The 12,701-nt window shown below is 40.9% G+C and overlaps 1 protein-coding gene and 1 pseudogene across 1 annotated transcript in view; both read left to right on the top strand.

The window, feature by feature from the left end:
- The first annotated feature begins 741 nt into the window (after positions 1 to 741).
- Positions 742 to 859, top strand: LOC126209163 (5S ribosomal RNA; annotated as a pseudogene).
- An 8,343-nt stretch (positions 860 to 9,202) lies between these two features.
- LOC126198844 (probable Rho GTPase-activating protein CG5521) overlaps positions 9,203 to 12,701 on the top strand; it is a 310,437-nt gene continuing 306,938 nt past the window's right edge. The window contains exon 1 of the mRNA XM_049935431.1: positions 9,203 to 9,338. Coding sequence (XP_049791388.1) covers positions 9,233 to 9,338 — 106 coding nt within the window. The 5' untranslated portion in view covers positions 9,203 to 9,232. The remainder of the gene's footprint in view (positions 9,339 to 12,701) is intronic.

Raw genomic sequence — 12,701 nt, 5'->3', positions numbered from 1 at the left:
GTGTAAACTCAAAAGGAATACCTCCTACAGGTGAGAGTATTAAAATTCAAATGGTAAACTGCTGAAGCATTCGTAACAAAGTGCCAGAGTATGAAGCACTCTTGAAAGCAGTGAAGCTCACATAATACTAGGTACAGAAAGCTGGCTGAAATCTGAGATTGGTAGCAGGTAGATTTGCGGGGAAAATTTAAGTGTATATCGAAAGGACAGGTAAACTGGAAATTGAGGTGGTGTATTTGTTGCAGTAGACAAGAAACTCAAATCCATCAAGATAGAAATTGAAGCTGCATGTGAGACTGTTTGCCCGCATCTCGTGGTCGTGCGGTAGCGTTCTCGCTTCCCGCGCCCGGGTTCCCGGGTTCGATTCTCGGCGGGGTCAGGGATTTTCTCTGCCTCGTGATGGCTGGGTGTTGTGTGCTGTCCTTAGGTTAGTTAGGTTTAAGTAGTTCTAAGTTCTAGGGGACTTATGACCACAGCAGTTGAGTCCCATAGTGCTCAGAGCCATTTGAACCATTTTTTTGTGAGACTGTTTGGGCAAGACTCAGTATCAGAGATGGGTGTAAAATGATAATTGGATCCTTTGTCGCCCACCAGACTCATCTCCTGATCTAACTGAAAACTTCAGAGAAAATCTCAGTTCCCTTGTATGTTAAGTTCCACAGTCATACTATAATCATTAGTGGAGACTTTAATCACCCAACAATTAATTGGGAAAATTACAATTTCGTTAGTTATGGGAGTGGCAACGGCCTTGCCACAATGGATGTACCAGTTCCCGTGAGATCACCGAAGTTAAGCGCTGTCGGGCGTGGTCGGCACTTGGATGGGTGACCATCCAGGCTGCCATGCGCTGTTGCCATTTTTCTGGGTGCACTCAGCCTCGTGATGCCAATTGTGGAGCTACTCGACCATTTAGTAGTGGCTTTGGTCAAGAATACCATCATAACGACCGGGAGAGCGGTGTGCTGACCCCACGCCCCTCCTATCTGCATCCTCCACTGAGGATGACACGGCGGTCGGATGGTCCCGGTAGGCCACCCGTAGCGTGAAGACGGAGTGCTTAGTTATGTGGGTGATAAGACATCTTATGAAACTTTGCTAAATGCCTTCTCTGAAAACTATCTACAACAGACAGTTAGGAACCTCACTCATGATGAAAATTTGTTGGAGCTAATGTCAACAAATAGAGCTGACCTCTTTGAGGATGTCCACATCGAAACTGGGATCAGCGACCACGATGCAGTTGTGGCAACAAAGATTATCAAACTATAAAGGACAATTAAAATAAGCAGAAAGTTTTGTATGTTTAGTAAACTACATAAAAAAATCAACGAGGAACTTGAAACTTTCAGCACAGGTCAGGAGCATGTAAAGGAACTTTAGCTCAAGTTTAAGAGAATAATTGACCACACATTGAATAGATATGCACCCAGTAGAACAGTTCATAATGGGTAAGAACCTCCATGGTACACAGTCACTGTAAAGAAACTTCTAAAGAAACAGAGATTACTGCATAATACACTCCTGGAAATGGAAAAAAGAACACATTGACACCGGTGTGTCAGACCCACCATACTTGCTCCGGACACTGCGAGAGGGCTGTACAAGCAATGATCACACGCACGGCACAGCGGACACACCAGGAACCGCGGTGTTGGCCGTCGAATGGCGCTAGCTGCGCAGCATTTGTGCACCGCCGCCGTCAGTTTCAGCCAGTTTGCCGTGGCATACGGAGCTCCATCGCAGTCTTTAACACTGGTAGCATGCCGCGACAGCGTGGACGTGAACCGTATGTGCAGTTGACGGACTTTGAGCGAGGGCGTATAGTGGGCATGCGGGAGGCCGGGTGGACGTACCGCCGAATTGCTCAACACGTGGGGCGTGAGGTCTCCACAGTACATCGATGTTGTCGCCAGTGGTCGGCGGAAGGTGCACGTGCCCGTCGACCTGGGACCGGACCGCAGTGACGCACGGATGCACGCCAAGACCGTAGGATCCTACGCAGTGCTGTAGCGGACCGCATCGCCACTTCCCAGCAAATTAGGGACATTGTTGCTCCTGGGGTATCGGCGAGGACCATTCGCAACCCTCTCCATGAAGCTGGGCTACGGTCCCGCACACCGTTAGGCCGTCTTCCGCTCACGCCCCAACATCGTGCAGCCCGCCTCCAGTGGTGTCGCGACAGGCGTGAATGGAGGGACGAATGGAGACGTGTCGTCTTCAGCGATGAGAGTCGCTTCTGCCTTGGTGCCAATGATGGTCGTATGCGTGTTTGGCGCCATGCAGGTGAGCGCCACAATCAGGACTGCATACGACCGAGGCACACAGGGCCAACACCCGGCATCATGGTGTGGGGAGCGATCTCCTACACTGGCCGTACACCACTGGTGATCGTCGAGGGGACACTGAATAGTGCACGGTACATCCAAACCGTCATCGAACCCATCGTTCTACCATTTCTATACCGGCAAGGGAACTTGCTGTTCCAACAGGACAATGCACGTCCGCATGTATCCCGTGCCACCCAACGTGCTCTAGAAGGTGTAAGTCAACTACCCTGGCCAGCAAGATCTCCGGATCTGTCCCCCATTGAGCATGTTTGGGACTGGATGAAGCGTCGTCTCACGCGGTCTGCACGTCCAGCACGAACGCTGGTCCAACTGAGGCGCCAGGTGGAAATGGCATGGCAAGCCGTTCCACAGGACTACATCCAGCATCTCTACGATCGTCTCCATGGGAGAATAGCAGCCTGCATTGCTGCGAAAGGTGGATATACACTGTACTAGTGCCGACATTGAGCATGCTCTGTTGCCTGTGTCTATGTGCCTGTGGTTCTGTCAGTGTGATCATGTGATGTATCTGACCCCAGGAATGTGTCAATAAAGTTTCCCCTTCCTGGGACAATGAATTCACGGTGTTCTTATTTCAATTTCCAGGAGTGTAGATGTAAAACACAGCGTAGGGCTCTAAATAGAGAGGTGCTGAATGAAACGCTTTTGGTTGTCAAGAGAGCAATATGTGATACCTTCAGTGACTACTGTGTCCGCCCCCGGTGTCTGAGTGGTCAGTGTGACGGAATGTCAATCCTCAGGCCCCGGGTTCGATTCCTGGCTGGGTCGGAGATTTTCTCGGCTCAGGGACTGGGTGTGGTGTTGTCCTAATGATCATCATTTCATCCCCATCGACGCGCAGGTCGCCAAAGTGGCGTCAAATCGAAAGACCTGCACCAGGCGAACGGTCTACCCGACAGGAGGCCCTAGCCACACGACATTTCATTTCAGTGACTACTGTAGCAGAATATTGTCAAATGACATTTCACAAAATCCAAAGAGATTCTGGTCATATGTGGAGGCTGTTAGTGACACCAAATTTGGTGTCCACTCCCTAGGGAATGAGAAGGAACTGAAATTGAGGGTAGCAAAACAAAAGGTGAAATTCTGAACTCCGTTTTTAAATGTTCCTTTACAAAAGAAAACCCAGCAGAGTTTCCCTAATTTAATCCTCGTCCCACTGAAAAAAGAAATGAAATAAATATTAGTGTTGAGAAACAGCTGAAACCGTTAAAACTGAGCAAGGCTCTAGGCCCTGATGGAATCCCTGTCAGATTCTACACCGAATTTGCAGCTGAGTTATCTCCTCTCCTCACTATAATCTATCACAGATCCATCAAACAAAAAGGCACGCCGAGTTCTTGGAAAAAGGCACAACTCACATCCATCTAAAAGAAGGGTAGTAGAAGTAATCCACAAAACTACTGTCCAATATCCTTGACATCAATTTGTTGTAGAATCTTAGAACATATTCGGAGCTCAAACTTAATGAGATATCTTAAACAGAATGACCTCCTCAATGCCAATCAGCATGGTTTCCGAAAACATCGATCTTGTGAAACCTGTCTCGCTCTTCTCTCACATGACATAGTGAAAGTTTTGGATCAAAGAAGCCAGCTAGATGCAGTGCTTCTTGATTTCCAAAAATTATTTGACTCAGTACCACAGCTACACTTATTGTCAAAAGTGCAATCATATGCGGTATCAAGTGAAATTTGTGACCGGATTGAGGTCTTTTTGGTAGGGAGGATGCAGCATGTTGTGTTGGATGAAGAATCATCATCAGGTGTAGAAGTAACTTCTGGTGTGCTCAGGGAAGTGTGCTGGGCTGCTTGCTGTTCATGTTGTGTATTAATGACCTTGCAGACAATATTAATAGTAACTGCAGACTTTTTGCAGATGATTCAGTTATCTGTAGTGAAGTGCTATCTGAAAGAAGCTACATAAATATTCAGTCAGATGTTAATAAGATTTAAAAGTGATGCAGAGAATGACAACTTGCTCTAAATATGGTACAAAACTTTGTAGAGTTATGAAATGGAATGATTACATAGTTTCAGCCATGGGTAAAAGCACTTGGTAGATTTCAGTTTATTGGTAAAATACTGGGGGAAAGGCAGTCAGTCTACAAAACAGATTGCTTGCAAATCACTTGAGCGAGCCATCCTAGAGCATTGTTCAAGTGTGTGGGACCTGTACCAGATAGGACTAACAGGGGATATTGAACCTACACAGAGAAGAGCAGCATGAATAGTCACAGGTTCGTTTAATGATGGGAGAGGGTCCTAAAGATACCGAAGGAACTGAAATGGCAGACTCTTAAAAACAGAATTAAACTGATCAAAAAAATTATTTTAGAGGCAAGAAAACATTTTATTAGCTTTGTAATTACACCCTGGATACGAAAAAAACCACATTTACTGAAAAGATAACACAGAAGTTACATACAAGCTAAAAATAAAGATATTGACAGCAGAGTCATGGAGCAGCACATAAATATAGACGTCAACGAATTTTTTCTTTTCTTTCAACACTTCCTCCAAAAGAAAAAATCATGAAATTATTGCTTTACTTTCTGCAACTGACTTGTCTATGACACTGCACCACCAGAGTCCTTTACAAGAATTCCAGTTGTTGAGCGCCTTGTCCAGTTATCACCTGTGAAATCTGCATCAGCATAAATCTTTAATTCTTCTTCGGTTTTGCAATACTTTGGCATTCTTCAGACGGTCAACCAGCACCCAGGTACTGTTTTTCTTTAGAGATTGAGGTTCTTCACTGATAGCTTGCACCCATTCTTCCTTCTCTTTTGACTGCAATATTTCTGAAAAAACAGTTTGGATCTTTGTATTCAAGTGCATCAACTTTTGTTGCCATACAAAATTCACCACTTTCCATCCAGGTTGGTTTTCTTCGTTGTCTTTTGTTCTTCTGTTTCTCTTCATTAGAAGATTCAGCAGCTTCTGCTTTTAGAAATTCTGTTAATTCTTTATTTTCATCAGATTCACTCGACTCTTGACTTTCTCTAGAATCTAGAGTGCCAATTTTTTCTGGAGTTTGGCTTCCTCCAGAAGTGTACAGCCTAGGAGATTTACATTGGTCATCTTTAGATGAATTCGGATCATTAAATTCTTCCTGAGGGACTTCAAATTCAACATGATCACTATATTGAACATGATCACTATGTAAATCACAAACAATTTCTGGCTTAAATTTCACATCGTGACTTAACACCACTTTTCTTTTAGATGGAATCCAAACTCTAAACCCATCTTTGTCATTAACATATCCAACAAGTCGTCCAAAAACTGCCTTATCATCAAACTTGGAACGGAATTGTTTGTTAATGTGAACATAGCAGCCTGTGCCAAAAATTCTGAGATGATCAAGTCGTCATACTGGTCGATTAAACCATAGCTCATAGGGGTTTTATTTTCAACTGAAGATTTTCCAGTACGATTTATTAGGTAGACTGCTGTGTTACATGCCTCTGCCCACAACCCTTTAGGTAATTTACTCGGATTTAGCATTGACGGGGCAGCTTCAACAATGGTCCTATTTTCCTGTTCAGCCACACCATTTTGTTCAGGAGTGTAAGGAGGAGGAATCAGTAGCTCTATTCCCCTGTCTGCAAGCAGTTCACTGACATTCTTATTGTTAAATTCTTTGCCACCATCACATCTAAATTGTTTGACAACATGTCCATTAGTTCGTGCTTCATTTAAAAACTGCTTAAGCACAGTACACACTTCACTTCTGTGTCTTAAAAAGAAAATTCGACGAAATGTACTAAAATCGTCTTTGAAACATACATAATAATGCTTACCTCCAAAAGATTTCGTGCTCATTGGTCCATTGACATCCACGTGGATTAATTCACCAGTACTGGTAGCGCGTATTGTTCGTGTTTTGAATGGCAGCCTAGGCATCTTTCCAACCGCACAGCCGTCACAAAATTCACTCTTGGCATCTTCCACATTAATGTTCATTCCTTTTAAAATATTCTTCACATGTTGTTTATTTTGATGACCAAACCTTTTATGGTACACTTGCAATGTTTCGGATGAAGTCATCAAGCTCATACGATTCATTTTTACATTTCTAACAACGCGCATGTTCAACACATAAAGTCCATTTTTCACATAACCTGTCATAACAATATTGACACTGACTTGTTTTCGAACACAGACATTATTATAACTAAAATTAGTGCTGTAGCCTCTGCAGGCAATGGCTCTCTCAGAGAACAGATTAGCACTTGCATCAGGGACGTACAAAACATTGTCCATTCTAGCATTGTACCATTTATTATTTCGTCGAATTTGGATGTAAACTGTTCCTTGACCATACGCACACATTTTGACATTTTGTTCTCCCAATGAAATTACTTGAGGAACATCAAATTCACTATACGAAACAAAATACTGTTTGTTGGGAGTGATATGATTTGTAGCGCCACTGTCGCAATACCATTTATTTGGGTCGCTGTGATTACTGGTACACACACCCATAGCGTATGAAGTAAATGCAGCGTGTTGACTTTCTCGCTTCTTCTCTTTTCTTTTAATGCTGCCACGAATGTTCTGTGGACACTCTGCTGCCCAGTGACCTAATTGTCTTCATCTATTACACGGAAACTTCTGTTTTGATTGTGACTTCGTCATCTTTACTTGCTGATTACTTGTTTGCCGTTTTCTTGTTTTAGAAACGACAAAAACTGCACTTCCATTAATGTCTTGTTCACGCAGTTCAATAGTACAGAGCTTTTCAATCAATAAATTCAAGCTTTGCTTTTCTGTCGGTATCGTATCCCAGAGATCCTTAAAATTGTCGTAGTCTTTTCCCAGTGTAGACAAAATTCGACCATTTAAGATTCTTTCAGATAGCGTATTTTCTTCATGTTTTGCTAATTCATCGTTCAGGTCCACAAATAAATTTTGCAGTTTGGCCACATGTGCACTAATATCTTCCGTTTCATCACGTTTAACACGGAAAAATGTTTCAATCAACATATTCAAACGCTGAGTACTGCTACGTTCAAATCGGGCGCGTAATTTGTCCCAGATTTCCTTAGCATTCTTGCATGTTAAGACGAGTTCTGCAACAGGTTTACTTAGCGCACTTGCTATAAGACTTGCTGTCTTTGCGTCATCCTTGTGCCATTCCATATACGCTTCTTTTTGTGCACTTGTCGCACCTTGCTGCAACTCTACACGTTGACGTGTACCGTTAATAATATCTTCTAGTCCATATGAACGCAGCACCATAGAAATATGCCATTTCCATTTGGCCCAGTCGTCAGGTACTTCAAGCTTATCAATTCTGACCTTATAATCGTCGCTAGCAGTCATGTTTCTTTACAGACATAGGCTCATTTCAAATATTGTTTTAATTAAACTATGTTGTTTGCCTTTACACGTGTACTGGGCCAACAACCTGATGAAAAATATTGTTTTAAAGGCAAGAAAACATTTTATTAGCTTTGTAATTACACCCTGGATACGAAAAAAACCACATTTACTGAAAAGAAAACACAGAAGTTACATACAAGCTAAAAATAAAGATATTGACAGCAGAGTCATGGAGCAGCACATAAATATAGATGTCAACGAATTTTTTTTTCTTTCAACATAAACTATCCAGAGAGGTCTATTGACAAAGTTCGAAAAACAGGCCTTAATGATTACTCTAGGAATATGCTACAACCCCCTGCGTATCACTCAAGGGATCGTGAGGATAAGATTAGAATAATTACTGTATGCACAGAGTCATTCAAACAATCACTATTCCCGCGGTCCATACGTAAATGGGCCAGGAAGAAATCCCAATAACTGGTACAATAGGACATACCCTCTGCCATGCACCTCACGGTGGCTTGCAGAGCATAGGTATAGATGTAGATAACATTGTTTCTTATAGATGTTCAGGGCAAGAGACATAGAATCTCTATCCCTCTGATCAGTATTGATCAACAAAGATGAAACTGAGGAGCTGTTAAAGAAGAATAGAAAAAATTGTTAGTGATCGTCGGATCGCAGAACAGAATAATTGTTCGAAGTGCAGAAGAAGGGGAGAAATCTTGACTTGAAGGCAGAGAAAGCATTGGAAGTCAATAGGCACAACTGTCGTCTGACTAAAATAATATTCAGTTTATGGTACATTGTAGTACAATGTCGGAAAACTGAGATGAGGAGTCAAGATAGGGTCGAGGAAAAACTGTTTCGTTCCATAGGAGTCTTGAAAAATTCCAGTCGACTTCCATGTATGTACGAAAAATGAAGTGAAAACGGATCGAATAGCGGTTGTGAGACAGGAGGAGAAATCACAACAAAATTATTCTGAAAGGGAGAAAAATGATTTAAACGAACAAAGGGTTGCCCTGAGCCACCGTAGACTAATGTCACAAGAAAAAGGGGAAACTGAGTCGTTTTCGGCAACGTTAATGATTCATGTAGGAACCATTCCATCTCAGTGAAGACTGAAAAGTACTTCAAAATTTTAATTTTTCGTATGTTAAATACGTTACCACTAGCAACAAGGCAGAGAGAAATAATTCAGTACAACCATGAACAAGAAAATGGTTGATACTTACGTATTTTTTCTTTTACAACTGGAAGGAGGGGAACAGTTTATCCAAAAAAGTATTAATTATAATGGTCTATGCACCATCAGAAGCTTTACCATTGGAGCGCCTTCTATACGCGGCCGAGTTCAGTGCTGTCAAAGGGACGCACATATACGTAGCTTTTTATAGATGACAGTGCAGAGGAAACAAACTAGGAGGTGGTAGGAAGGTGGGAGAGGTTTATCATGTGCGTGTGTAACTCGATGCTGTGTTCATTTATTGTTGATTTTGGATAATGTATGTTCGAAGTAGTTACCGCAGACTTTCGTGAAGAAACATGTTCAGCAAAAAAATTCACGCAGACGTCAAGAAGTCGACTCAGAAAGTCCAGGATTTGAAGAAAGATTCTGCTACACGTTTGAAGCATCTCAGAATTGTGCTGGGTAAGTACAGGAGGGACAGAGGTTTCGTCTGGCTAGACCAGCACAGTGTTTTGCCTGGTGCACCTTCACAGTTACACAGGAACTATCTGTTAAGATCGTCGTTTCAGCTCTCCAGGGACGCTGTATCATACATAGTGCAATAAATTCTGAGATTATTAACGTCTCGTAAATTCATTAATGTCACACCATCCTACTTGAGAATGACAGCACAGACGTTTCGACAGAAAAACTGTGGTATTCAGTTAACAATGATCCGATCTGATGCAGCATTTATTGTTATTGGTGAAACTTGTTTTCGTCGGTCTGTTTACTGCTGGAACGTTGCATGTCACTTACATATAAACGTCATCAGGCGTAGCCCTGTGATTGTTTTTGACATGTCATATTGTTTTTGACATGTCATTTAATGCAGATTTCCTGTTTTGTTCCATAAACGTCATAAACGTGATTGTTTTTTGATATTTAATGCAACTTTACTGTTTTGTTCCAGTTTTATATACTTACATGTGCAAATGCCAAACACATTAAGTCTGTTTTGTATTATCAGCCGTTATCATCAACCTTGAACCCTTCAGTCGTGATAAAACATGATTTATTGCTGTTGCTGCCCCCCCCCCCCTCCCACCCTTTCCTCTTCCTCTTTTCCGTCGCGATTGAGCAAATTTCGAATGAGGAGGAGGACCTTCAGTGGTTCTCATCTCACTTGACTGTTCCGTAACAAATTTTCACCAGTATTATTTATTTGACTAGTTTATTGGAAAGATACATCCTCTCTCACCATTTTTCATTCATTTATATGTTTGTCACTTCATATATTATCAAGGTAGAAGTAATGCAGAAGTGTAAGCCAGTTCTGAGATGTCAAGAGACTTGTTTCTTGAATACAGAACTGAGAAATTATGATGTCAAAAGACTTGCATTTCTGTTTGGATTTCTTATTGTTCACATAAAGCAGTACAAATAGGGAATTCTGTAGAAGTGAGTGCAAAATCATACCCTATTGTAGATGACATTTACATTAAGCTTAATTAGTGACAGCATTTCTGCGTTCTGTCAGTGAGATATAGTTCTCTAGCTTTCATATCTGTGAAAGTTTGGCATTGGTTTTTTCTTCTTGCTGTGTCCATAAAATGGATGTAAGTATGTAATTATATCATGTTATTGGTTAAAGTTGATATAGTCTCAGACATACCACCACAATTGTAACTGTTCTAACATACTGGTTAAAACTATTAAGGAAATTAACACTAGCATGTAAGGTTGCCCATGTTTTTGTTCACAGTTTAGAAACATTGAAGGATATAAACACTACTAAAACTTATCCATGATAGCCTTGTTTATTTCATAGAATTTGTTTCTGATGTTTTTAGTAAACATGCCTATTTTGGAGATCAGTGACTTTATTGTTCATGAGTACTGCAAGTAAAAGATTTCGTAAGCTATTTATTGTGTTTTTGGGCTATTTATTTTATCTATTTATTTGTATATACATTCACACGGGGGTCATCTGAGAATTAAATAAGATGTATTGTCATAATACGATGAAAAATAAATAGCTCAAATGGACACACTCATAAATATAAATGATGTGTTTACAAGATTGGACAGGCGATCAACCTTGGCATTGTTAAAGGGCTTATCATGGTGTTTGCTTGAAATGATTTAGGAAAACCACAAAAAATGTAGATCAGCGTGGTTGAACAGAGCCAAACTCCATCCTCCTGAATATGAGGTTGCCAGTGCATTAATAGCTTCACTGCCTCATTTGGTTGGTCCCTAACGTACAGTGGTCTTTTATTCATACACAATTTACATATGATATTTTATAATGCAAAAAGAGTTTGGCTTTATTTCTACCGAGCGAGACGGCACTGTGATTAGCACACTGGACTCGCATTCGGGAGTTCCTTTTACATCCTTCCGTAATCCGATAGGGCCAATGGCTTCGTTGTTTGGTCCCTTCCCCCAAATCAGCCAATGAACCAGAATTATTTCTTTACAGTTCTCTACACTGTTGCTACACTCGCAGTGAGCACGTACTAGTGACTACAGAACACGAATGTGCTGCCATGCCGCATGTATTCACTTCAGTCTGTTTGGAAAAGACCAGTTAAATATATAATAACACTAAATAGCAGTGAAGACAAGAATGGTTTTACAGTTCAATTTGATCCATGGGTGCATGCATTTGGAATGACTTTGTTATAAGCAAAAACATTGACAGCAATTTTATGTCATTGGCTGAGAGAAAAATGAAGTAAACATGCTTACTTACGAAATACAGGCCTACTTAGTGGATATTGCACATTGCACAAACATACCTTCATATTCCCTTACAAATTCAAACTACTACATTAAATATTTAATGTGAGTTTGGAGAATATAAAGAGAACCTCTTAAAGTTCAATATTGATATATTTTTTATGTCCCTGTAGAAACTGTTATAGAATCGTAAGCTTAATTTTTTTGCCACAGTACTTACTGGAATGTAGCGGGTTTCATGTTTCATTAAATAGACTGTTAATTGTAGTGAATGCTCACAGGTAGAATGATGGTGCTTCTTTTTATGTGAAGTAAGGAGTGTCATAAAATAAGTACGATGGCTTATAAAATGCAAATGGGATTATTTGCAGTTCATGAGGCTTCCTTAATGTTTTCTCATTGAGAAGATGATTTGGTATTTAGAATGTAAGACACATGTGCAGAGATATCATACTATATTGAACATATTGGTGTAACATACATTCATATCAGATTATGGTTATCATTGTTACAATCAAAATCTGTTGTTCCCCATTTTCCTGAATTTGTGTATCTTTTGCTTTGGCGGTCAGAGGGGGGACGTGGGGGGGGGGGGGGGGTGGCATGAGTGCAACAGTAAGACTGAATACAGTATCATTGCTGCCATATTCTAACTGTTTAGCTGTAGCTGTGCAAGGAAGTTGAGAATGTATATCAGGCAAAATGAGAGGAATAATTTCTTAATAGAGATATAGTCTTAATTGTACTGCAGTTAATGGTTTGGGATCCCTTGCTCATTTATGTCATCTTTTAAGAATACTCATTAGTGAAGAGTACTGTTCTCGGTAACAACATTTCTTGCTTTTTACAATATGCTGCTTCTGCTTTACATGTAACAGGCGTGACTGATTTGTTTATGCTGTCTTCAATTCATAGAAGACTTGGTAGCCTGCTGCAGTACAGTTTTTTGGTCTCCTTGATGACTCAGTTGTGTGATATACTATTCCAAAAACAGGTTATTTCTGGAATGTTTCCTATATGTTCCCATTTTGTACTCTTGTCCTTGTTGATTGATGTTTTTGTTTCATTGGTGCTCGTCTGATAACTGGTGAGTACGAATAG

Source organism: Schistocerca nitens, chromosome 1, assembly GCF_023898315.1.
Source record: "Schistocerca nitens isolate TAMUIC-IGC-003100 chromosome 1, iqSchNite1.1, whole genome shotgun sequence".
Taxonomy (NCBI): Eukaryota; Metazoa; Arthropoda; class Insecta; order Orthoptera; family Acrididae; genus Schistocerca; species Schistocerca nitens.
The sequence above is the reverse complement of the archived record's forward strand: the minus strand, read 5'-3'. Positions and strand labels throughout refer to the sequence as shown.